Source organism: Etheostoma spectabile, chromosome 23 (genome assembly GCF_008692095.1).
Source record: "Etheostoma spectabile isolate EspeVRDwgs_2016 chromosome 23, UIUC_Espe_1.0, whole genome shotgun sequence".
Classification (NCBI taxonomy): Eukaryota; Metazoa; Chordata; class Actinopteri; order Perciformes; family Percidae; genus Etheostoma; species Etheostoma spectabile.
Genome location: NC_045755.1, coordinates 20,001,323 through 20,029,195, shown reverse-complemented (window position 1 = coordinate 20,029,195; position 27,873 = coordinate 20,001,323). Strand labels below are relative to the sequence as shown.

General features: G+C 39.0%; 2 protein-coding genes across 2 annotated transcripts; one reads left to right on the top strand and one right to left on the bottom strand.

Moving 5' to 3' along the window:
* Positions 1-6,895: 6,895 nt before the first annotated feature.
* LOC116672944 (transmembrane protein 19) lies at positions 6,896-16,834 on the bottom strand. Its single transcript, XM_032504937.1, has 8 exons — positions 16,611-16,834; positions 15,605-15,752; positions 13,867-13,980; positions 11,002-11,139; positions 10,833-10,909; positions 10,501-10,678; positions 9,277-9,486; positions 6,896-7,573 (listed from the first exon to the last, which is right to left on the bottom strand). Exons 2-8 carry the CDS (start codon positions 15,732-15,734, stop codon positions 7,410-7,412), a joined length of 1,011 nt encoding a protein of 336 aa, XP_032360828.1. The 5' UTR covers positions 15,735-15,752; positions 16,611-16,834; the 3' UTR covers positions 6,896-7,409.
* A 6,742-nt stretch (positions 16,835-23,576) lies between these two features.
* On the top strand, positions 23,577-27,564 carry LOC116672943 (KICSTOR complex protein C12orf66 homolog). The gene is made up of 3 exons (XM_032504936.1): positions 23,577-24,116; positions 25,640-25,928; positions 26,591-27,564. Exons 1-3 carry the CDS (start codon positions 23,885-23,887, stop codon positions 27,408-27,410), a joined length of 1,341 nt encoding a protein of 446 aa, XP_032360827.1. The 5' UTR covers positions 23,577-23,884; the 3' UTR covers positions 27,411-27,564.
* Positions 27,565-27,873: the final 309 nt, after the last annotated feature.

Genomic DNA, 27,873 nt, shown 5'->3' with positions numbered 1-27,873 from the left:
CTGCTGCTGTCTGAGTGGTCTGTTCCCCCCCCCCCCCCCACACGCTGCCATGTGACAAAGTCAAGACCGACTTTTTCAACATGCTATACCATGACTTTTTTCATGAATTTTTCGACATGCTATACTATGACTTTTTTCATTAATTTTTCAACTTACTATACTATGACTTTTTCGACATGCTATTCTATGACTTTTTTTCATGACTTTTTCGACATGCTATACTATGACTTTTTCAACATGCTATATTATGACTTTTTCGACATGCTATTCTATGACTTTTTTCGACATGGCATACTATGACTTTTTTCGACATGCTATTCTATGACTTTTTTCGACATGGCATACTATGACTTTTTTCGACATGCTATACTATGACTTTTCGACATGCTATTCTATGACTTTTTCAACATGCTATACTATGACGTTTTTCATGACTTTTTCGATATACTACACTATGACTTTTTTTGACACGCTATACCATGACTTTTTTCAACATACAATACTATGACTTTTTTCATGACTTTTTTCGACATGTGTTACCAGACGTGAGCTTCGGCGGTTCCTAGGAATGGCTGGGTATTATCGGTGTTTCTGCCGAAACATTTCTGTGGTGGTAGCCCCTCTCACTCACTTGTGTAGCCCAAACCAGCCTTTTGTGTGGACCAGTGAATGCCATCAGGCCTTTGACTGTGCCAAGTCTATTCTCTGTCGTGCTCCGGTACTAGCCGCCCCGGACTTCACTAAGCCATTCAAGATCGAGGTGGATGCAAGCGCTACTGGAGCCGGAGCGGTGCTGCTTCAAGATGGGCCCAACGACATTAGCCATTCTGTCTCCTACTTCTCAGTTAAGTTCAAGCGCCATCAGCTTAACTGTTCCACTATTGAGAATGAAGCCTTGGCTTTGCTCCTTGCCTTGCAACACTTTGAAGTGTATGTGGGATTGTTGAGTTTTAAAAAGTTAAAATGTCTGAAGGAGCCAGGTTAGAAAGTTATGCATACATCTGTCCCCATTTTTCCCCCACTTTCTGACTGTAAAGAGTTGATCAGGTCAAGTCTGGCATTTAACATATGGAAAGGGGCTTCCTGCTATGCAACAAAAGGTGGTCTTCTGTCTCCTGTCCCCTGGGGTCTTAGTCTAGGTTGAGACAATACAATGTTGATTGGACTATGTTGATGTCAGAGTTTCACATTTACACGACAGACCCCTCTGTTCTGTAACCAAAACAACCCCCAAAGGTGCAGTGTTTGAAGGCAGGTCAGTTCTCATTGCACAGCAAAGATGCACGGCCTGCTGTCATGACAACAACGGACCAATGAGAATGGAATTGAATGCACCAGGGGAAAAGGAACAGCCCCCCGGTGCAGCGCACAAAAGAGTGTGATCTGAGAAGTTTCTGGACTGCTTTCACGTGACTCCGTCAGGGGGAGCGTGGATCAGTCCGCTGTCAGCTGCAGTGTTATTTTGTTTGTTTGTGTCTTATTGTCTTTGTCTTATCATCTTCATCACTGCTATTGCATTAAACCTTTTCCTAATTCTCAATTCGACCCTCAGCCTCCTTTTCCTCAGAGATCCAGCACCAATGCAGTCCCCTGGTTTTTCTCCATCGTATGTACAACCATAATCAGAGGCTGATGTGCTGGGCATTACCAGTCCAAGAGTTTAATCTAGACATAAGACACAAGAAAAGAGGTTGACAACGTTGTTGCTGATACTTTGTCTCGTGTGTGACTTTTTGTTGGTTTTCTCGTGTGTTTGGCACCCGTGGCTTGTTTTTTTTTCTTTACTGCTTAAGTGACGGAAGTAGTGTGGGTCAACATCCGGGCGGTGTTTGTTCTTATGGGAGGGGGCGTTACGTTCTCTAACGCTGCTCTGGCCTCTGTTTGGAAGAGAGCCATTTGGTGTTGTTTTTCTGTGTTTCGGGTTTGCCACCCCTGAGGGCCTGATTGTCCACAGGTGTTACCAATCCGGTCATCAGCTGGCCTGCATAAAAGCTCCCGAGTTAAAGACACCGCCCCTTCCTCTTTCCAACTTCCGGTTGTGCTGAGAGCAGTTGGTGTAGTTAGTAATCTCTGCTGGTGCATATGATTTGTAGACTGAAGGACTTGGTATCTGAAGCTGGTAAGGGTTCTCTGCCATTTGTTTTGACCCCCTTTTTCTTCTGTTTCGTGGTTAGTCAGGGAGTTTAGCATTGTGTATTTTGGTTTTCTCAATCTGTAGTTCATTGCCATTTTGTTTCCAGATGGATGGATGGAGGTGGATTTTTTGATCCCAAAAAAATAAAAATTTCCCCTGTGTTACACAGCAAAATCGCACAAAGACAAAATAAATAAAATGAAATACTGGGAAAATATCAGCATAAAATTAAAAAAAATAATAATACGAAAAAGTAAAATAACAAATTTGAATAGTACGGAGGGGGGAAACAAAAATTAAAATGCTTAAATAAATGTAAAATGTAATAACCAAATGTCCAGGTTGCCGTAGTGTGGTGTCCAAAGTTCATCTACCACCCATGTGACAGTTAAAAATGTTATTGCGATTTGTTTGTGTTTGGCCTTGGAGACCCTGTGGTTTTTAAAGCGTGTGGTGTGTGCTGTGCTTTGGGGTGTGTGGCTGCGTGGTGTTGTGTTATAATTACGATTAAAAATCTTGTTTGTATTTGACTTTGTCTCCTTCCTTGTTTGAGTGTTAGTTTGTGTTACGTCCTAGTTTTCCCTGACAGTAAAGAAAGGTCGACACCATGCAAAATGACTTTTTATACTTTTTTTCAACATGCGATCGATTTTTATGACTTTTCAACATGCTATACTATGATTTTATACTTTTGACATCTATACATAACTTTTCGACATGCTATACTATTTTTTGACAGCAAAAAAACGTGACTTTTTTCGAAAATGCTAACTATGATTTTTCATACTCTTTCAACATGCATACTAGATTTTTTCAACAGCTATACTATGACTTTTTTCATGACGTTTTCAACATATACTTGATTTTTTTTCACATTCATACTTGACTTTTTCGACATACTATACTATGACTTTTTTCGACATGCTTACATTTTTTTAAAATCCTATACTATGACTTTTTTTCATGACTTTTCAACTGCTATCCTATGACTTTTTTATGACTTTTTCTGACATGCTTACTTGACTTTTTTATGACTTTTTCGACATACTATACTAAAACTTTTTTCGACATGCAACTATGACTTTTTCAACATGCTATATATGACTTTTTTCAAATGATACTATGACTTTTTCGACAGACAACATCTTTTTTGACATACTACACATGACTTTTTCAACTGCATACTATGACTTTTTCAACATGCTAACTATGATTTTTTTCATGATTTTTTGCCCATACTACACAAACTTTTTTTCAACATGCATACTATGACTTTTTTTGACTTTTCGACATACTATACTATGACTTTTTTCGACATGCTTACTAGATTTTTATGACTTTTCGACATACTATACCATGACTTTTTATAAGTTTGGACATGCTATACTTTTTTTTCAACATGCTATACTATGATTTTTTTCCCGCCCATGCTATACTTTTTTTTGACCATGCAATACTGTGATTTTTTTCGACATGCTAAACTAGACTTTTTTCAGACTTTTTTCATGCTTTTTCAACATGCTATACTATGACTTTTTTCAACATGCTATACTATGACTTTTTTCGACATACAATTACTTTTTTGACATACTACACTATGACTTTTTTCAACATGCTATACTATGACTTTTTTCAACATGCTATACTATGACTTTTTTGACATACTACACTATGACTTTTTTTCAACATGCTATACTATGACTTTTTTCATGACTTTTTCAACATGCTATACTATGACTTTTTTGACATACTATACTATGACTTTTTTCGACATGCTATACTATTTTTTTCAACATGCTATACTATGACTTTTTTCGACATGCTATACTATTTTTTTCGACATGCAATACTGTGACTTTTTCGACATGCTATACTATGACTTTTTCGACATGCTATATTATGACTTTTTTCATGACTTTTTCAACATGCTATACTATGACTTTATGACTTTTTCGACATACAATACTATGACTTTTTTCAAAATACTATGACTTTTTCGACTTACTACACATGACTTTTTTTCAACATGCTATACTATGACTTTTTTCATGACTTTTTCAACATGCTATACTATGACTTTTTTCAACATGCTATACTATGACGTTTTTCGACATGCAATACTGTAATACTATGACTTTTTTTCAACATGCTATACTATGATTTTTTTCATGACTTTTTCAACATGCTATACTATGATTTTTTTCATGACTTTTTCAACATGCTATACTATGACTTTTTTCGACATGCTATACTATGACTTTTTCGACATAAAAATGACTTTTTTTGAATACTACCTATGACTTTTTTCAACATCTAACCATGACTTTTTTCAACAGCTATACTATGACTTTTTTCATGACTTTTTCAACAGCTTACTATGACTTTTGACTTTTTCGACATACAATACTGACTTTTTTCAAAATACATGACTTTTCGACTTACTAAAACATGACTTTTTTTCAACAGCTATACTATGATTTTTTTTCATGACTTTTTCAACATGCTATACTATGACTTTTGTTTTCAACATGCTATACTATGACTTTTTTCGACATGCATACGAAATACTATGACTTTTTTCACCTGCTTATATGATTTTTTCATGACTTTTTCAACATGCATACTAGACTTTTTCATGACTTTTCAACATGCTATACTTGACTTTTTTCATGATTTTTTCAAACATGCTATACTATGACTTTTTTTTCGACATGCTATACTATGACTTTTCGACAACAATGACTTTTTACATACTACACTATGACTTTTTTTCAACATGCTTAACCATGACTTTTTCAACATGCAAAACTATGACCTTTTTTCATGACTTTTTCGACATGCTATCCTATGACTTTTTTCGACTACAATGCTTTTTTGAATACACATTGACCTTTTTCAACATGCTATACCATGACTTTTTCAACATGCTATACTATGACATTTTTCATGACTTTTTTGACATGCTATACTATGACTTTTTTTGACATACAATGACTTTTTTGACATACTACACTATGACTTTTTTCAATATGCTATACCATGACTTTTTCAACATGCTATACTATGACTTTTTTCAACATGCTATACTATGACTTTTTTCATGACTTTTTTGACATACTACACTATGACTTTTTTTTAACATGCTATACTATGACTTTTTTCATGACTTTTTCAACATGCTATACTATGACTTTTTTCATGACTTTTTCAACATGCTATACTATGACTTTTTTCGACATGCTATACCATGACTTTTTCAACATGCTATACTGACTTTTTTCATGACTTTTTCAACATGCTATACTATGACTTTTTTCGACATGCTATACTATGACTTTTTCCGACAATGACTTTTTTGACATGCTATACCATGACTTTTTCAACATGCTATACCATGACTTTTTTGACATACTACCCTATGACTTTTTTCCAACAGTCTACACTGACTTTTTTCAACATGTTATACCATGACTTTTTCAACAGGGCTATACAATGACTTTTTCAACATGCTATACTATGACTTTTTTCATGACTTTTTCGACATGCTATACTATGACTTTTTCGACATACAATGACTTTTTTGACATACTACACTATGACTTTTTTCAACATGTTATACCATGACTTTTTCAACATGCTATACAATGACTTTTTCAACATGCTATACTATGACGTTTTTTTGACTGCCTATACTGACTTTTCGACATAAAATGATTTTTTTTGACATACTACACTATACTTTTTTCAACATGTTATACCATGACTTTTTCAACAGCTATACAAGACTTTTTCAACATGCTATATAGACTTTTTCATGATTTTTTTAAACATGCTACTTGACTTTTTTTTTCGACATACAATGACTTTTTCATGACTTTTTTCAAACATGCTATACCTACTTTTTCAACATGCTATACATGCTTTTTTCGACATACAATGACTTTTTTCGACATGCTATACCATGACTTTTTCAACATGCTATACTATGACTTTTTTCGACATACAATGACTTTTTTTCAGATTTTTTTCCCGACAATGAATTTTTTTGACATGCTATACCCATATTTTTTTTAAATGACTTTTTTCGACATACTACACTATGACTTTTTTCAACATGTTATACCATGACTTTTTCAACATGCTATACAATGACTTTTTCAACATGCTATACTATGACATTTTTCATGACTTTTTTTGACATACAATGACTTTTTTGACATACTACACTATGACTTTTTTCCAACAGTCTACACTATGACTTTTTTCAACATGTTATACCATGACTTTTTCAACATGCTATACAATGACTTTTTCAACATGCTATACTATGACTTTTTTCATGACTTTTTCAACATGCTATACTATGACTTTTTTCGACATACAATGACTTTTTTCATGACTTTTTCAACATGCTATACTGACTTTTTTCATGACTTTTTCGACATGCTATACTATGACTTTTTCCGACAATGACTTTTTTGACATGCTATACCATGACTTTTTTCATGACTTTTTTCACATACTACACTATGACTTTTTCGACATGCTACACTATGACTTTTTGGACATACTATACTATGACTTTTTTAGCCTATAAGGAATTTCTTTGACATGCTATGCTATGACTTTTTTGATATATCTATCATATCTTTTTTCGATTAATATTTTGTCATTACTTCGACATGCTATATATTACGTTTTTTATACTATGACTATTTTGCTATGAAATTTTTTTTGACATATACAGTAATATGACTGACAACACACAAACAAAAAGCCCCTTTTATTTGAAAGTATGAACAGCCAAAAGCAGGAAATACATTTTGAATCATTGATATGTGAATTCATACTGTGAAGAAACACACTGCATACATTATCGTTGTAACGATAACACAAATCAGTCTTAAATACTGAAACATCACATTAAACGGGAACAAATTAGCTTCAAATTTGAAATACAGAACAAAACACGGCCCATTCCATTATTATTCCATATCTCCGTGAAGGCCATTAAACGTTCTCCTAAAACCTGTGTAAATATCCTCAGTCCATTAATTACTGGTAAGAGATTTAAATGTTTTCATCTGTCTACTATTTATTTCCTGTTCTTTTTTCTTCAAAAGAGAGATATCATAACCAGAGTGGGCAGAGAGCGTGTTGTATTAACTTTTAGTGTGACGCTTCTGTGATCAACAACAACCAATATACAGTCTTACTCAAATCTCTTAAATAATCATATTCGTCGTCTGGCTCCAGTGAATGGACAGTTGTCAGTCTATCGGGGCCACATCCCCCATGCCAGCCCTGGCAGGACGAGTGCGATGATGACGGAGGAGCAAAACAGGTTGACTGCGTTGTTGTCTAAGATTGGTTTCCCACAGATCCGCCGGGTCGTGGCAGACTCATAACTTACCACCTTATTGATGCTCGCGTCAAAGCCTAAAGGGAAGGAGAAATAACGGATTATTACCTCAGAGATTCATCATTGTATGTTGAAAAAGTCATAGCATAACATGTCAAAAAAAGTCAGAGTATGTTAAACTTCACGAAAAAAGTCATGGTATGTCGTAAAGTCATAGTATAGCATGTCGAAGAATTCATGAAAAAGTCATAGTATGGTATGTTAAAAAAGGTCATAGAATGTCGAAATAGACACAGTATAGTATGTTGAAAAAAGTAATAGCATAGCATGTCTAAAGTATTTTATGGGGAAAAAAGTCATAGTATAGCATGTTGAAAGTCATAGTTTAGCATATCGAAAAAGTACTGAAAAAAGGTCATGGGTAACCATGCCAAAAAAGTCATAGTATAGTATGTCGTAAAAGTAATAGCATAGCATGTCTAAAAATTATTTTATGTGGAAAAAAGTCATAGTATAGCACGCTGAAGAAGTCATGAAAAAGTCATAGTATGGTATGTTTAAAAATGGTCATAGTATAATATGTCAAAGTCCGACTTTTTTCGACATGCTCTGACTTTTTTCATGACTTTTTTCGAAGGCTATAGTATATGTCGAAAAAAGTCATAGTAGACTTTTTCAACATACTATACTGTGACCTTTTTTTCATGAAAAAAGTCATAGTATAGTATGTCGAAATAGTCACAGTATAGTATGTCCTAAAAAGTAATAATAGGATAGCATGTCAAAACAAGTCATAGGATAGCATGTCGAAATAGTCATAGTATGTGAAAAAAGTCATAGTATAGTATGTGAAAAAAGTCATAGTATAGTATGTTGAAATAGTCATAGTATAGTATGTGGAAAAAAGTATTTTATGTGGGGGAAAAGTCAAAGTATAGCACGCTGAAAAAGTCATGAAAAGTCATAGTGAATATATATCTAAAAAAAAAGGCAAAAATATAGCATATTGAAAAAGTATTGAAAAAAAGTCATGGTACATTATGTTGAAAAAAGTCATAATGTAGTATGTCGTAAAAAGTAACAATACCATAGCATGTCTAAAAGGTCATAGTATAGCAAAAGTTGTAGTATATTTTGTAAAAAAGCAGACATACATTTAAATGCCCTCTGTGAATACACGGTACTACATGGCCATGCTGCCACTTGCTGATAGGGGGCAGTAAATTACAAGTTGACTTACTTTAAAGCCGTATACTCATTCAAATGTTTGCCTTTAACAGAGAGAGATTAATAATCTAATATACCATCATTACTGAGATTAAAATACATTCTCGGTTAGATTTGCACTGAATAACTCATTCAATGAACAGAACAATATTAGCTCACACATTAAACACTGGAAAAAAATCATAGAATAGTATGTTGGAAAAAGTTCACAACATAAAAGTCACAGTAGAGCATGTTGAAGTCGGTATACTATGTCGAAAAGTCATAAAAACGTCATAGTGTAGTCATGTCATATGTCAACTATTAAAGTAAAAGGAAAAAAATGTACAGCATAGTTTATTGAAAAAAGTCATAGTATACTAACATAAAAAGTTAAAGTATACCAACACAAAAAGTCACAGTATAGTATGTGGAAAAAGTACAAAAAAGTGATATTATAGTATGTCAAAAAAGTCATAGAATAGCCCATTGGAAAAAAAATAAAAATAAAATAAAAACGTTGAACAAAACTAATATTTAGGGTTTGGGGAAAAAAAAAAACCAATCATCCTACCTGAGTATTGCATGTGAGCTCCCAGAAAAGAGTCAAGCATCGATCCCAACAGGCCCGCCACACCGCCATACACTACGATTGGCCACTGGGGGTCCGCCAGGTTCAGATCGCCAACCAATAGAAGCTGTGTTACATAGTAAGCCCCGCCCACCACAAGACCACCCAGCAAGCTGGCGACCAATCCGACGGGAGTGACTCCTCCATTCGTTCCTGGAGGGTAAAAGAGCAGAAAAATGAGATTTAACCCTCACGTTGTCTTCATGTTGTCTTCATGTTGTCTTCATGTTGTCCTCATGTTGTCTTCATGTTGTCTTCATGTTGTCCTCGGGTCAAATTGACCCATTTTCCTACATCAATGTTCTTTTTAATTCCCCAAAATAACATGATTGATTCCACCCAACGCTCTTTGGCATGTACAAATCTCTATTTTAATTAATTTTGGCGCGTTTGATTCAAGTTTACGGCATTTGTAAAAAAAAAAAAAAAAAAATTTAAAAATTTAAGGGATTTCAAAATAGTGTTGAGTAAAAGTTGACATATTCCAGTGTGTTATTATCCATCAACATCCATTCCTTTAATTTTAGTCTCAATAATTCCTAATTTCTAACTCCAACATCAGGTATAATTTCCTATAAATGAGGTTTATTGACCATAAATTCCAAAAATAACTGTAAAACCAAAGTTAATATTCCATAGTGTTACGTAGTGTTAAACGTCAAAAAAGGGAGAAACATTGAAAAAAAGGACAAAAACGTAAGGAAAAAGTTAAAAACACCGCTGGAAAGAGTCAACAAAAGTGTTGATTTTCAATTTTGACGGGACGACGACACGAGGGTTAAGTAGAAGAAAGCAGATCTGAATAAACAAATGCACCAAATTTTACACATCTACATTTATGTGACATTTCAGCATTTTTAAGAAATAAGAATTTACATAACTTAGACGAACTGACACAGATTAACTGTGTGTATTGTTGAACATTTGCCTTCATCCTCCCCATTAACACATGGAGCCTTTTACACAGCATGTCAGATCTAAAGACAGCTTCTGCTTATGTTTATGTTTAGTAGCTTTGCCAGACCCTCCTCCGCAGCGCGGTGGAGGGGGGTCTGGCCATGCGAGACTACGGTGCATGACGTCGGAGCAAGGGGGGACCAAGTCGGACACAAATCTAACCGGCATGCGTCGGGTGGCCATGACAAGCCAATCCTCTTTGCTTCTCACCTGCCGGGACTTCCTTCCAGGTGGTGATGAGTCTAGGCTGTGATTGGCTGAGGACAGGCCCCACCTCCGACGCCCAGGTGTCCCCGGTGCTGCACGCGAGCGCGCCCAGTAGAGAGAGGCACATCCAGGAGGCCGAGTACTGTTTGCTGAAATCAATGGGGATCTCACCTGGACCCACCTAAAACACCACCGCCATTTTAAAGACTTAGCATTATATACTAGGGCGAAATAACCATTTCCATAGAAACCATTTTTATTATCAGTGTTTTGTTTTTTTTGTGACAGAAATTGTCTACATACGGAATAAGAACAATGTACTCAAATGTGTTTACCTCTATCATGTAGAGCAGTGCCAGCTCTGTGGGAACGCCTCCATTACAGAAGACCTGGATCCAGTTCCTCTGGCCCCCTAACACAAACGTTAATGTTATATTAACACATTTTCATTTTGGAAAAGAAATAAAACGACTAAAAAAAGGGGCACACTTCGGCGTCTCTCACCTTCTTTGTACTCTGCGTCTATCTTCCTCTTCTGTGCTCCTCCCCAGCGGGTCAGTTTGGAGGAGGTGATGAAGAAGGCCAGCAGCGAGGAGAAGAAGCTGTAGTTGGCCATCGTCAACACGAACCCCACCAGGAGAGCTGAGGAAACACTCCTCACATTAGAGAAAAGGTCGGATTTCTCCAAATGGATGAATAACCCAAATGATAAGACTGGCATCCGACGTACGGACTCAAACTAACATGGCGTTAGTCTGTCTCTCTGACTTCAACCAAAACAAAGAACTACATTTCCTTAAACTGTCCCCCCCCCCCCCGCCCCCCGCCCCCGACTCTACAACACCTGCACCACCTGATAATGTTGGAGTTCCTCTTCATCTCCTCCACACACTCTCTGTATATCTTTATTATCTGTATTTATATTTTTCCATTACAAGTATTTACTTTTTCAATATTATTTATGGTCACAGGTGAATATAACTTATATTATGGTTGCCTACTTTTGCTTCATTACTTTAATTACATATTAATTTAATTTTAAGGTCACTTACTTACACTGCAATATTGTTTTTTTTGTACTATGGCAACCGCACTTTCCTTTACAAAACCTTTATGTGACGCCACTTTACTTCCAGTCTACCTTCTGCTCATTTTCTACTGTTTGCCTGTTTTTCTTGTGTGTTTACTGGTTTGTTTTACTTTCATTGTAGAAAATGCTGCCATACAAGGGAATTTCCTCGCTGTGGGATGAATAAAGTCTCATCTAATCTAAAAGAGTCACAGCAAATACAATGACGTTGAGTCCCTTATAAAAGGTTTTTAATAGATATAGAATCTATACTTTTGTGCAGTTTTGGCCACAAAGATGCATTCTGTCTCGAGGATGGATACATACACACATATATACATATAGATAGATATAGATTATTATAGTTTAAGAAAAGTTTTTCAAATTAGCGCCACATCAACTAATTTCGTTACAACATTGACTTAAATATTAATGCCCCAATAACATAACACTCACAGGGGCCATTCTGCATAAAGAGTACTTTTCATTTTGATTTATTAAGTATATATTTTTTACAGTACTTTGTATTTCAGCCTTGTTATATTGGTTTAATATTTGTTATATTTGTTTAATATTTGTTGTAATTTCCGTACTGTTGGGACGCTAACATCGCGGGGCCCGTCTAGTTAAGGAAACGTGTTTAAGAGACTGTAAAAAATGACTGAAAGTTTATTTGACTCATTGTATTTCATGTTTTAATTTTCTTTGTAGTTTTCACGGTGTCTTACGATGGAAATGTGGAAATAAATGTTAAAAGGACATCTGTAAGATGCGTGGCCGTGTTCAATTGGACCGGTGTAATCACACATATTCTCCTTCTGCAGCGTAACAGGGAGCCGCTTCCAAGAACTCATCTGCTGACTGAAAAACTGCCTGAGGGCAATCGATACTGCGAAGGAAATATAATCAGAAAACGCAACAGATACGCTCGGATTTTAACTTCTGCAGCTTCCTGCAGCAGCTCCGAGCGGGAGCTCGTCTCACGACTGGAATGAGACTCGAAGCCTTTATGGTTGATCAAAAGTTGTTGCCCAATAAAACACTACCATTTATACCTGTTTTATTTTTTCATTTTAGGGTTTTACAATGACTGTTTTAATAATTCATCATATTATTTTTTTCCGTTATCATCTATCATCCATCTTACTTTTCATTGTTTCTGATGTCATGTTTATTCTCTATAATTACTGTTAATTTATTGATCTGTACGGTGTTACCCGTGTCCTAATATGTCGCTTTGCCAAGTTTTTTTTCTCTTCTCTGAAACAGCGTTAACGAGGTAACTTCACGTTCGACCCGGGGGTTTTCTGTATCACAACGGTGGATCAGTTGTTACCGGGTTAAATCGTCATGGTGACTGATGTTAAACACCTAACCTGGTCGGGAGCAGGTTAAGTTGGAGATTTTTGATCAACCGGTGTAAAAGCACCGCCTACTGCCCAATGAATACTCAGTCTGATAACGGCATCACCGTAGAGAGAGAGAGACAGAGAGAGACAGAGAGAGAGAGAGAGACCGACAGAGAGAGAGAGAGAGAGAGAGACTGAGAGAGAGACTGAGAGACTCATAATATTTAAAACATTCGCAACAACCCGGTTAACATTCCCCAATGAGTACCTTTATGAAAGATATAGATTTTAAGCAGAGGAAATTACCTATAGGCTATTTGTGTCTTAAGATGATAAAAGTTGTGATTATTTAAATGGAGTCTGGGGGGTTTGGTGATGGGCTTTTCACCCTTAAATTAATAAATATAAAAACATACACAAATGTTGGCTGAGTGAGTTTAGCCTACGGGATTACGTATAGGTCGGCTTCTTGCGCGTCTTTGAATTATGTTGTACTATTTTTTTTTTTGTTGCTCTCAGCTCGCTTCCCACTGCCAGGGCTGCAACCCAAATAACAGGCTAAAGCAACGACAGGTTATGGAGAGCACATGTGTAATTCTGGTCAGCTCTTAGTCCTGACAGATGGAGAAGTGATATTGATAAGCGTTGGGATTTACACATTTACAGCATGTGTTCTTCATATTTATGTAGAATTATAGTTTGCTCTTCTTATGTAAAATATGCGGATCTGGTAGATGTTTCTGATTGGTCACGTTGTGCAAATATTGCCTTCGAACTAGTTGTTAACCACCGTTGTGACCGCGGCACATTTACAGCAATGTTGATTTATATATATATATATAAATAAAATAAATGAAACCAAGTCATTCCATTCACTGTTAATATAGAATATACATCAATGCAGCTTTTCAAAAAAAAAGAAGAAGGTTGGCTTTATGGACCCACACTGACCTCCCAGGGCTCCTGAGTAGTTCAGACTGCCTCTCTTCAGCGCTCTGATTGTCAGCACGAGGGGGACCAAGATGGAGAACAACCATCGCCACGGTGACACAGGCTGCATTGTCCCTGTAAACGGACACAAACACATACTCAGACCATAATCACTGTATCCTCTCTCCCCATGACAGGGCTCCGGAGGTCACTATTACCACGACAACCCACTGGTCAAATGAAGAAAAATATGCTGATTATATTGATAAGGCCAGGGGTCTTCAACGTTTGTTAGGCCAGGGACCCCTTGAGACCGAGTAGGGACCCCCCTTCTGCATAGTATACTATTGAGTTGCATCCTAAACCGGGCCAAATGGATGAAAATGATTATTTATACATCGTGTTTTAACGCTGAACATGCATGTGGAAGGCAAGGTGAATCTTTAAGCTCAACTGTACGGCCACCACAGTGGCTAGATCACCTATAGGAAGCTCTTCTTCAATATGTAAATATATATATTTGTCACAAATAGAACAATTTACTTTGCCATTGATATGTTTGATTCATTTAATATATATTTTTAGAAATTTTAATTGTTGAAAAAATATATATTTTAAGTAATTTGGCAGCCCTCCTGAATTAACTTTGAGGACCCCCTAGGGGTCACGGACCCCCTATTGAAGATCTCTGGATTGGACCATAGCAAATTTAACCCAGAGACAAGCCAACCTGGACGAGTGGGATGTGTAAGAAATGGTTTGGTTTTTGGGTTATGGTTTTCCCATAATTCATGGCTCCTCTTACCACATCACACCCTGTCCAAGTTGGCCTTGCTGTGGTTATGTTTTTCAAGGATGTTTGTTCACGTTTAATTTCAGGGAAAGAAACAGACTAGTTAGAGAGAAAAGAGAGAGAGAGGGGAGAGAGAGGAGAGAGAGTTAATAATAGATAGAAGAGAGAGTTGATAGAGAAGAGAGAGAGGGGAGAGAAGAGAAGAAAGAAGTTAAAAGAGAATAGATAGATTTAAAAAAGAAGAGTTAGAGAGATAAGAGAGAGTTAATAGATAGATAGATAAGAGATAGAGAGTTAGATAGAGAGAGAGTTAGAGAATAGAACGAATGAGATAGATAGAGAGAGAGTTAGATAGATAGATAGAGAGATAGAGAGAGAGAGTTTTGATAGAAGAGAGAGAGAGAGAGAGAGAGAGAAGATAGATAGAGAGAGTTAGATAGATAGATAGATAGAGATAGATAGATAGAGAGAGAGATAGATAGATAGGGGAGAGAGTTAGATAGAGAGAGAGAGAGAGAGAGAGAGAATAGATAGATAGATAAGAGAGTTTAGATAGATAGATAGATAGATGATAGAGAGAAAGTTAGATAGGTAGAGAGAAAGTTAGATAGAGAGAGAGATAATTTATTGATCCCAAAAAAATGGGAAATTACAGTGTTCCAGCAGCACACGTACATTAGTCACACAACACAGTATATAAATATAAATGAAATACAAGGAAAAAATATACATACATACAATATACATGAAATAATAATAATAGGAATAAAATATAAGAACAAATATTTGAATATGTACAGAATGGGAAAACCAAATGTTAAAATGTATGCTAAATAATCGTGATTTGCTGCTCTTAAAGGACATTTTTCAGCACAACCTGCAACCGGCCATGCCTCCATAGTAATGTTTATCTCACACTAAACCCCAAAGCTTAAAAACGGTAGTATCAATATGCATCGGACTCACCGTAGAAGGAGCTGATGGCGAGGGACAGGACCCAGAAGAAGAGGGAGAGCGCCAAAGTGGTACACAGCAGAATCATGTCAGTCATCATCTTGATGTTCTCTTTCATCAGCAGCTGACTCTCAGAGTTCATGGCGGCAGACGGGCCGAGCTGCAGCACAGCAGACAGACATTGTTGGGTGCGTTTGTTGCAATGAAGAGAAAATCTGGCATTTGCTAAAACTTGGGGTGTAAATCTCATTTGTGTGCAGTACATCCGTCATGGGAAAGTGTGACTGGCCACCTTTGTGCTGAGATTTGGGCCACGACGGACTACGAACCGCTGGACTCAATATGGAGAAAATTAAATATCACGATATTCGATATTGCGACCATATTGTAGGGTCGACAACTGGTGCTTTCACAAACTATTTACACAGTTAGATTTTAGACAAATAATCACCAGTAATGTGGATTTAATGACAGAGGGTAAAGTTCAGTGGGTAAGTTCAACATTATATACATACATACACACATATATATATATATATATACACACACAGTAATGCAGCCTTTAAAACCAAGGAAGACAACACTATCATAGACGATATCTAGTCTCATATATCGATACTGATATAATATCGATATATCGACCAGGCCGTCTTACACTCCTTGTCCACATCTCCCAAATCTCTTATTACGAAGGTTGTCAGTAAAATGTTATCATGAAGTAAAGCACTGCCATCGGCAGAGCTTTGCTCGTGCTTGTAGTACAACTAGAAGTACAATGTCTAAAACACAGGGATCGGGTTTCCTTTGAATATGCCGACAATTAAAAAAACAATTATGCTGAAAGAGCAACTATTGTGCGACGTTAACGAGGAGATCCTGATAGTTTAATTCATCCCTGCCTGGTATGTTTGTAGGTAACATAGATTTATGATAGTTATTTAACAGGTTGTAAGTGAGGTTACTTGTTAATTTGTAAGCCTTTCCTCCAGCATGTCACGTTAACGTGAAGTGAACTCACCGGTTATCTTCGGAGCCATTATGAGCAAATATAACGTCAAAACTACCTTTTACTGTAAAACAAAATTAGCAATATTTAACACTTCCATTCCAGTTGAGGCGACTGTATCTTTCTCAATAAATGTATTTATGTCACAAATATAGTTTTAGTAAGTAGCGCTAAGCACGCCAACAAAACTAGCAGGACCGTGCTACATTGACGGCTGCACCGGAGGGACATTTCAGTTTACTTCCGCAAACAAACCGATGACGCCTCTTAAAGGGACAGTCATCTGAAATGACGTCATGGCCGTGTATTAATTGACAGGCATCGCTCTGTATTTTCTTTTTACAATACAGCGGGTCTAGCTCGGGTTTTTTTTCCCTTTTCCGGCTAATAAAACAAAAAAAAAACCAAAAACAACTGGTAATATAAAGTTATGGCAAACTGAGCATTGATTTTAATTAGTTTAATTTTCTTATCATTTTTGATCCGTAATGCCATTCTCTCTCTCTCCTCCTGCAACGTTTAACATCACATCAGACTTTGTAGCTATGGTTACGTCACTTCAACTCAACTCAACTTTATTCCTATAGCACCTTTTATACAATGATGCAGCTCAAAGTGCTTCAGAGAGCAAGATGAAAGCAGCACAGACAAAAAAAAAAGGTAGAAATAGACAAAATTACAACAACAAAAATAGATACAAGTCAATAGAATAAATAAACATAGAGAAATATATTTGTGTGTGTGAATATGTATAAATATACATATATACATAAATATAAAAATATGTTATAAGGTTTCTTTTTCTTTTAAAAGTGTCCTGAGAGGCGGAGTCCCTCAGATCCTCATGCAGACTGATCTAGACTAACGGGCTCAAAACGTCTCCCAATGTTTTTCTTAACCCCCCCCCCCCCCCCCCACACACACACACACATTTTCAGAGTTTATCTTATTTAGTTTATCTTACCTCTTCTTCTAAGAAGTGTTTGCATTGGTTAAACTTGTCCACCAACTGCACATAAATCCAATTTAAAACCTTTTAATTAGATCCGTTTACACATCGACTGAAACTCCAGCTGTGAAATTCTTGACATGAAGCTTTGGCACACCAGTGGCTTTACCTGCAATGTGTGCCTTGCTCAAAGGTACACAGGGACAAAAGTGGCAACCGAGATGACGACTGAAGTACTAATAAGGGTCTGGTTTTTTAACAGATACAATCAAATCAGATAGCTAACCATGAACACACTCACCGAGCAGGAGAAGAGGACGAGGAGACGAGGAAATATCAGTTGTGCTCATTTCCAAGCTGTTTGACACATTTTAAGGGAAGAAGGGATCCACCCCTAACCCTGGAAGAGAGAGAGAGAGAAGAGAGAGAGAGAGAGACAGAGAGAGGTAGAGAGAGAGATAGAGAGAGACATAAAGAGAGGAGAGAGAGAGGAAGCGATGAGAGAGAGAGACAGAAAGAGAAAAGAGAGAAGGGGAGAGAAGAGAGAGAGAGAGAGACAGAGAGAGAGAAGAGGAGACGAGAGCGAAGAGAGAAAAGAAGAGAGAGGACAAAAGAAAGAGAGAAGAGAGACAAGATAGATAGAAGACAAAAGATAAGGTAGAGAAGACAGAAGCAGAGAGATAGAGAGAAAGATAGAGAAAAGAGACAAAAGAGAGAAGAAGAGCGAGAAGACATAGAGGGGAGAAGACAAGAGAGAGAGAGAAGAGAAGAGACAGAAGAAGAGCCAGAGAAGCGGAGAAAGAAGAGAAAAGAGAGGGGTAGAGATATTATAATAAGATACAGAGAAAGTAGAAGAGACAGAAAAAGAGAAGAATAGAGACAACCACAGTTATTATATCATTTTTTTATTATACCATGGAAATGTAGTTCAACGCTACCTAATGAATCGTTTCCCAAATTTTTAGTTCTGCAGGTTTTTGACCAATGAAAATCATTTCTTGCACCTAAGTCCCAATTTTGAGGGATTATTACACTTATTCACATTTTATGTTACTTCTATTCCACTACAATTTGGGGGCAAATATTGTACTTTTTACTCCACTTCATTTATATTTGACAACTTAAATGACTTTACAGATTTAGAGTTTTAATATAAAATATAAATCAACTCATAAAATATTGTGTATTATTATAGCTTAAGCCATCCAGCAGGATATAAGGTCATTTTAATTTGCTCCACCTTTACCAGCTGCCAGATTAAAGTGATGAACACATTAATGCATCAGAAATTATAATCCAATACTGTACAATATATATTACTAAAGTATTGCTTTACTTATGAAAGATAAGAGTACTTCTTCCACCACTGCATTTCTCTATACAAATTCATTTTTTTCAAAACTCTCACAGTCAGCACAGCAACGAGTCACGCTTTTCATTATTTTAACAACACAAAATGAAATTTAAAAAAACCTTCTTTCAATTTCTGAACCATTTTTTCTCTTTAAAACTCGATCCCAAAAAACTCCTGTGGTTCACGCTTTATTTTTGCACACGTTTCCCAGTTTACTGTCAAAACTGGTAAATTTTACATTGACAACATGACCCCACAATTCAATTCATTAAATTTTTATTTAGGGTATCAATTCAAACAAATTTTATCTGGACCCTTTACCAGATAGAGCAGGTCTAGCCCACACGCCAGAATCCACAAGGACCCAACAGGCTAATATTTCCCCAGAAAGCAACGGGCCACAGTTGCGGGGAAAACTTTTTTTTAGGCAAACTGGCCCGCCCCAGACCCAACCCGACCAGCTCTGGAGGCGGTTTGACGGCCTTTGGTAGGAATAAGAGTGGCAAACAAAATAGAAAAAATTAGTATTGTAGGCAGTCTTTTTTAGTTCGGGCGTTGGACGCTGGCGGCATTACAAGGACAGCAGGCTGCAGAGTACAAGGACGTAGAGGCGTAGCAGGGAAAGGATAGCAGCGTAGCATGTTTTTCCAGTCCAGGCGTAGCAGGGCGTAGGGGGCCAAGCAGGCGTACCAGGACTACAGGACGTAGCAGGACGTAGCCAGGGGTAGCAGGACGTAGCAGGGCGTAGCAGGGCAAAGCGGGCACTGCATTTGTGCATTGAACATGGAAATCACAGAACTGGTACGGACCATGGGCGACAGCTGCTCCCCTTTATTTCGACACAACACAACGTTACTGCAACTTTCTATATGGAGCTACAGTTGATCAAAAACAATGTCCCAAATTTGTAAGAGGACAAATCTTTGGAATCAGTTTTTTTTTTTTCTTTTTTTTTATCATGGTCCCGGGAGCCCGGCAGAGGGAGGAAGAACAGAATAGAGAGGGACTACGTCGACATAGATCCATGTCATAAACCGTGGTTTATCGATGACAGGCTGGTCTGATTGGGTAGCCGGAAAACACTGGCGTCAACTGTCCAACATTACCCCAAGGTAGCGTGTTGGCGGACCACGCAACATTTGGAAATGTTTGGAAGTGTGAGCTCTGCAGCCATTTGTGGGGTATGACGCACTGTCCCCTTTGAGAGGAAGTCTGATCGTGCAAAGGAGCCCGGACAATGACGCGGTCTGGTTAGGTAAAATAAAAAACAACCGTAACGGTGTAACTCTTCCATCGTCACCAAGGAAAGTGATTAGAAACAGAGCAACAGTGGGCGTGTGCCAACATCACAACGCGCCCAACTGTTGTTTTTCTATCTGAAGCTTTTCAGCTGTAATGGTTGAACCAAAATGTTATGGCTGATTAGTATGGATTATTAATGAAATAAATGCATTAAGGAGCTCTATGAATCTGTGCTTTGACCAACACTGAATTATGATGTTGTGTCTTCTTGCAGCGGGAACATGTTAATTACTGTAAATGTCTGAGAATCAGTATAAGACAATCTATTCTGGTATACATATAAAAAAAAAAAAAAAAAAAAAATCCAAGCATTTTTCTAGGAAAGTCTGTAAAAAACCAGCCTTGAATCAGCAGCCACGCCACCGACCCTGTGGGGCTGTACAGGCAAAGTGCTGCTTGATTATGGGGAAGAAATCATAATCACGATTATTTAACACAAATACTCGTAGATGTTGCATTTATCGAACTTAAAAACCAGTGAAACATATCAATTGTAAAAACACCTGTAACTGTTATATTTCCCTTGTTACTTTTCACGTTAAACTTTTTGACTTCCCCTTCAGAACAAAACACAAAATTAGAGTTAACTTGAATTAATTGAAAATTAATAAAAAATTTAACTAAGTGCACAGCTCTACTTAGACACAAGTAATTGACCGTAATTGCTAACAGCAGCATGCTAACATTCTCACATTAAAAATGCTAATGTTTAGCAGGTGTTATTTTTACCATGTTCACCATCTTAGCATGCTAGCATGCTAACAAGACAATGTTCAGCTGAGGCTGATGGGAATGTTTGTAGTTTTTCCCAGGTACTTGAACCTCAAGGTGGCCCGAGAGACGACAGGGGGATTATTTAAAGCTACGGTGCGTAGTTTCTGTCGCCCTGGTGAGGAATTCTGTGCAATGACAACGACACTGTCGGCGCGTCCACATGATACAAGCCTTCCGTGATCGGATGCACCCCCCCCTTTATCTTCACTCGAGCTTCCGTGCGAGAAAGTCACAGGACGCCACGATCTTCCGAGCGTAGTCACACTGAGAGACCCAGAGAGATAGAGTGTGTGTGGAGCTGGGAGTCTTAATTAGCTTTGGAGCAACTCGTTTAGCAACGGCTTGAATGTAACAGACGTTCGTTAATATCAAAAGCGACGCACTAAGGAGGGGTACCGCAGGTCTCTGTCTGACTCTACAACACCTGCACCACCTGATAGTGCCGTAGTCCTGGTCCTGTTTTTCTCCTCCCATCTACACCACACACTTTCTGTTTATCTTCATTATCGGCATTTATATTATTTTATCACAAGCACTTACTTTTCAATATTTATGGTCACAGGTTGATATAATTTATATTATGCTACCGACTCTTGCTTTAGTACTCTAATTACACGTTCAATTTAATTTTAACATCACTTACACCGCAATATTGTTTCTTGTATCATGGCAATCGCACTTTAAAATACCTTTTATTTGACGCCATTTTGCTTCCTTTCAGTCTACCGTATAATCATTGTCTGTTGTTTGCCTGTATTTCTTGTGTGTTTCCTTGGTTGAGTGTTTTTGTTTTTTGCTGTTATTGAAGAAAATGCTGCTGCTGTGATAACGAAATTTCCCCGTTGTGGGATAAATAAAGTCTAATCTAATCTAATCTAATCTAATCTAAAGCTTTAAGACAGTAGGTTAAATCCTCTCAGCACCATGATTCTGGACAAAACGTCTTAGTAATCCACCAGTAGTTGTATATATATATATATATATATATATATATATATATATATATATATTTCATGCTGGATCAAAGCGGTGTTCTGATCAGCCGACCGATAGAAAGAGCCATCCCAAATGTCACCGGTTGCCGTTTCCAGTTTCTAAAACGTAAAAGATTGCTGCTTTTTACTTTTCATATACTGTCAAATATAACCTTGCAGGTTTATAATCTTTCAATTTTGGGCCTAGGTCGGACAAAACGAGCAATCTGAAAATAACACCTTGGCCTTCTTATCTGCATTTTCCACAGTTTTCTGTTTTCTTTTTAACTAAATCATTGGTCAGTTAATCCAAATTCATTAGGAAAATAGTTGTTAGGTGGAGCCCTAGAAAACATGCGTTTGGCTAATCCATCAAGCAGATGATGGGATATTTTACAGGATAAGTGAAAACAACACGATGAATACCTGTACCAAATTTAATTGCGATCCAACATTTAGTTGTTGAGATCTTTGAGTCTGGACCCCAGAGGTGGACTGGCACACCCTGAACCCAGTCCAGTCTGGATCCCAGAGGTGGACTGGCACACCCTGAACCCAGTCCAGTCTGGATCCCAGAGGTGGACTGGCACACCCTGAACCCAGTCCAGTCTGGATCCCAGAGGTGGACTGGCACACCCTGAACCCAGTCCAGTCTGGATCCCAGAGGTGGACTGGCACACCCTGAACCCAGTCCAGTCTGGATCCCAGAGGTGGACTGGCACACCCTGAACCCAGTCACGCTGCTAGCAAGGCCAACAACACGGGCTGATTTGGGTTTGACCATTTCCAACACAACCACTTTTATAGTCTGTAGGGCTGTTAATAATTATATGGACTTTCTAACAAAGAGTCTTTGACAAAATCCTCATGTGACAGTGTACTCCACCAGCGCAAATCTGATTTCTATGAATGTTTCTATTAATCGCTAAAAGCCAGAAAACCCTCTGTTCAGGGATGACATATACATGATTAGCAAAGACAGAGCTGTGATCATAACAGAAATGTACAGTATGCTTTGCTGTGGAATGATATTGGGATATTATTAGAACTATATAAAGTATTTTTGCCACACAGATTGTTAAAGTGAGCTTGCAAGTGCTCTGAATACACATATTTCAACACTGAATTTCCAGGTAGAGACAAATTTATGATTACAGATACAAACAAACGGAAAATTAGATATAAAACCCTTGTTTTTGAGTACAACTTCTTGAATGAAAACAGTATTCCAGAGTATTCCAGGGTATTATTGTAGAAAAGGTATTTGCAAATGTTTGTGGAGAGTTTTGAAACTGTACTCATTTGGGAATGTACACAAATCTGTAAATGAGTAATTGTATACTGAGATTTGTACATGTGCACTTACGCTAGATTTGTAAATAACTATTGAACTATTGAAGCTAAATAGGCCTACTAGTAACCATTTCATTGATCAGTTTTTGAGTGTGTGTTTGCAGTGTTTGTTTTGTTTTTCTACATACACACATACGGATACAGTTTCACTACTCACAACACACTTTGGTAAATTACAGCCTATTTTTTATAATATTAACCCCATAATTCTGTCTTAGCGCTACTGCAAACTCAAACCAAACGCCTTTATCTTGGTACTCTTGGCTTGCCGTAGTATTTATATACAACGTAACCAAAATGGCGTCGCTCAGTTAGCCTTGTTAGCTGGACACAGACAATTCTTTACATTTATCGATTTAAAGTACATATTGAAGGAATGTAACCGACATCATCGTGAAGAAATACGTTTTGAAAAAATGTGAAGCTGTTTTAAAGTCGGTAAATTGCGTGTATTGGGGCTCGAAAATGATATTTTCTTACCTAGACGCTAGCGCGTCACTGTGCTAACACAGTTAGCTAGCCGTTAGCTCGAGCTGACCGGCGGCTCCAACGGTCGGTTTGCGGGAGCGTCTCCGACACAATGACGGAGGTGGAGGAGCTGCGGCCCGTTCCCCGGGAGCGGGCCATACTGGAGAGCTTCTTCACGCAGCTGGGCATGTTTTCTTTCGACCGGGCCAAGGACTACGTGGAGAAGGAGAAGGACAACAGCAAGAGCACCGGGGCGATCTGGGCCGCGCTGCTGGCCGCGCTGGCCCACCTGGCCGCCGCGGAGAAGGCGTACCACAACATGACATTCCTCGGACAGAAAATGGGTAATTCACCGGAGGTGGTGGTGGTTTGGGGGTGGTGGGGTGGGGGGGAGACATCGGAAATAAGTGTCTGTCAAAGTCTGAAACCGCTTTAACGTTTCCCCTGCCGATTAGAGGATGGATACCCGACCCGAGCCCGACGGGACCCGACGGGACCCGACGGGCCGGGCCGGGTTCGAACAGATATTTTAGAAAGGATGCTCGGGTTCGGGTCGTGCTCGGTCCCATCAGCGCGATAAGGCATTGAACATTTTGAATTTAAAACAGCTTATTATGTAGGTAATGGCGCTTGTTGCCCTGTGTGCATTGATGCTCATCTGTTGACATTTCCCAATGCCTTCCTACAATTGCTTAATAAAAGCGGCTTTCCACACAAACAAACGTACATGTGTAGTGACTGTGACATACATAAGTCACCTTGTTGATAAGTGTTGTTCCACACACATTTAATTACACATGTAATTCACTGCCTTTGAGTCACCACAGTTAATAACGGTTCAGGGAACACGGCCCCTTTAAATGTTGTGAAGGCGTGATGACGTGGGACGTTATGAGGTTGGCATTAAGCGTAGCGCCTTATTCTGTATTCAGTGGTTTTCTCCTGTTGAATAAACGAGCCATGCTTTTCGTGTGCTCAAAGTGAGAAATTGTCTCTTGCATCTTTCCGCAATTTCCACACATGTGTCATTAGTATGAGAAACAAATGCGATTTTAACTGGGTCGGGCTCGGGTCGGGCTCGGGTCGGGTTCGGACCGATCCGCACTCTACTGCCGATGTGTCCGTGATTGTATCCCGTGCAACGTTCACGTGATTTCTTATAAAATGGGGGTTCATGGTTGGATTCGTATCGGTTTAGGGGTCCTGGGCGTGAACCACATAACTAATAGTGGGGAAGTGTAATTTTTCAATGCAGAAATTAAGCTTCTTACAAAGTAAAGTTAAAAGTCCTGCATTCAAAATCATACTTTGGTAAAAGTACAAAAGTATCATCTTAAAAATTATACTTAAAAGACCAAAAGTAAAAGTGCTTATTTTTGTATGAATCTGAATCTAAATGTAATCAATCAAAATGTAGTGTAGGATGGGCAAAAAGTTTTATAAAATAGAAATACTCATGTCAAGTACAAACACCTCAACATTTTCTTAGAGTACAGCGGTGTAAGCTGAACCACTTTATGGTGAGCTACCTTTTGTGTAAGCTTAGTACATTGTGGCTAATTAAAGAGATATTGATATGAAAAATTCAATATTGTACTCAAATTATTCAAGACCAAACTAGGTAGGCTACTTTTAAGATAAGATACAACTTGATTCATCCTGAGGGAAATCGCTGTGCAGCATTTGCAGTACAAAGTATAAGGTGAGGAAATCTTAAAAAAAAAAAAAAAAAAAGGTGCAAAACCAAAAGTTTAACCCAGGGAAATAGGTTGCTGTCCCAGTGACAGCAACGTGTTTCCAACACCAGATGGCGCTGTAGCACACGAATGCTCAAATAATTCCACCATGTTTTTTTCACTCTCTGCAGGTGGCCAGTCCTTCTTCAGCCGCAAGGACTCCATTCGAACCATCTACACCTCCCTGTACAACGAGCTCAGGAAAGTGGTGACGATGGGGCGCCACAGCCAGCCGGGCTCCGCCTCCTACCTGGAGGACTTGCTGTCGCACCTGTCGGAGCAGCTCTGCCACTTCACCCAGGCCCGCATGGAGATGGCCGACCTGTACGAGAAGATGCACTCCCTGGGCAGCCAGAAGAGCATCAACCTAGACGAGCTGGTCACAACACTGGAAGCCGTCCTGCATAAATACAGCTCCAAGTGTGTATCTGTGTCTGCGTTACAACACACACGATCACTTTGTAAAAAATCTGATGCTTTAAGAACATAAAATCGTGTCTGTTTTTGAATAATCCTTAGTCCGTTATGTTTTATTAAGGGTTTTTAACACTTAAATCTTCCCAATTTAGTGCAGCAAATTGTTTCAAAAACGACACTTTTGAAAAAAAACAACAACTTGTGGTTTCAGGTCTCAAATCATATAAAACACCACCAAAGAAACCCAGAAGCAGGTGGATTATAAAAAGAAATGAGTGCGATGAAAGAAAAACTTGTAAAAGAGACGGACATATCTGGGTTGGAGGGGGGAAAACTTTCTGCTTAATCCAGCAAACGCAGAATCTCACAGTTTTCCCCGGAGTGGGTGTGTCAGCAAAACCGTGTCCTGCATCTGTAGCAGGAACACACACTGCACGGGTGAGCTGCAGCAGCTCGCAGCGTGACACACCACACATCCCTAATGTGACCGTGCACTGAAGGGTGAAGGTGAACATGCTCCTCAGCTCTCTGGAGAAATATATGTAGCCCAAATATAGAGTGTGTGTGTGTGTGTGAAGGAACTTAAATGCAAATGTATTCTCAGCAGGTCAAGCTGCTTGCAGGTCCCTTCAAATTTGACCAGCTCCTCTTCCGTGCTCCTTCAGGTTCCACCACCCCATCCTGGGCCGCGTGGAGGAGGGCTTCCAGACGGAGGTGGACGTGGTGACCCAGTTACTGCGCTGCCAGGCCCAGGTGTCCGAGTGGTATTTCCTGCCCGCTCTGCTCAGCCTGCACGGTGCCAACTCCAAGCTCATCGCCTGGGGCCAGCTCTTCCAGCGGCAGAAAGAGACCCGCAAGCATCTGTTTGGAGGTCAGTCCCAGAAGGCCGTGCAGCCGCCGCACCTGTACGTGTGGCTGCAGCGCTTCCAGGCGCTGCTCCTCGCCAAGTTCAGCTTCTACTTCCACGAAGCCCTCAGCCGGCAGACGGCCCCGACCGACATGAGAGCCCTGACCGCCCGCACCACGGTCGACTACCACGGGAAGATCTGCTCCTTCATCCGCAAACACGACGCCAGCAACGTGTCGCTGGTGTTCGACAACCGAGGCTCCGAAAGCTTCCAGGGCCACGGCTACCACCACCCGCACTTGTACCGAGAAGCACCGAAGGGCGTGGAGCAGTTCCCAGCCGTGGTGTCGCTGCCGACGGGGGAGCGGCCGCTCACGCACTGGCCCAATGTCATCATGATGATGGGAGACCGCGCTGCCGAGCTCAACACTCTGGACAAGGTGGTGCACTTCTACGACGATAAAGTCCAGAGCACCTACTACCTGACGCGGCCCGAGCCTCACTTCACCCTGGTGGTCATCTTTGACGGCAGGAAGTCGGAGAAGGATCTGCACATCGCCGCCTTCCTGCAGGAGATCTCAGGCTCACTGCGAAACTCCAAACCCTTCAGCACCCTCAAACCCGGGTCAAAGGGCTGACATGCACGGCTTAGAAGTGAGGATGAACCTCAAATAACTTCTCACAGATACATAAGATGCTTATAAATGTTCCATTTTCTTTTAGAAACCGCGGACCAACTTCTGGTTGGTTTAGCAGTCTTTTTTTTTTGTTGCTCTGCATCTCATTTTGCCCCCCCCCCCCAAAAAAAAAGGTCGAGACCAAAGAGATGTTCCTCTCTCGCCGATTCTTAGGCTGAAACAGTTCAACAGACACGCTGGAGGTGCTTAAAATCTTTTGTTTATTTAAAACATATTAAGAATTTTAATTATTTTGCATCAATTACTGTTTTAACATGTTCACTTTACAATTTAATAGTTTATTTACTGGGCTTGATACCATTTAAATAAAGCTTGGAGATAATTAAACATCTGGTTGAAGAATCGATTGACTGATGCATCAGTAATGCACATTTGTTTTAGTTGCAGTCCTACATGTTATGTT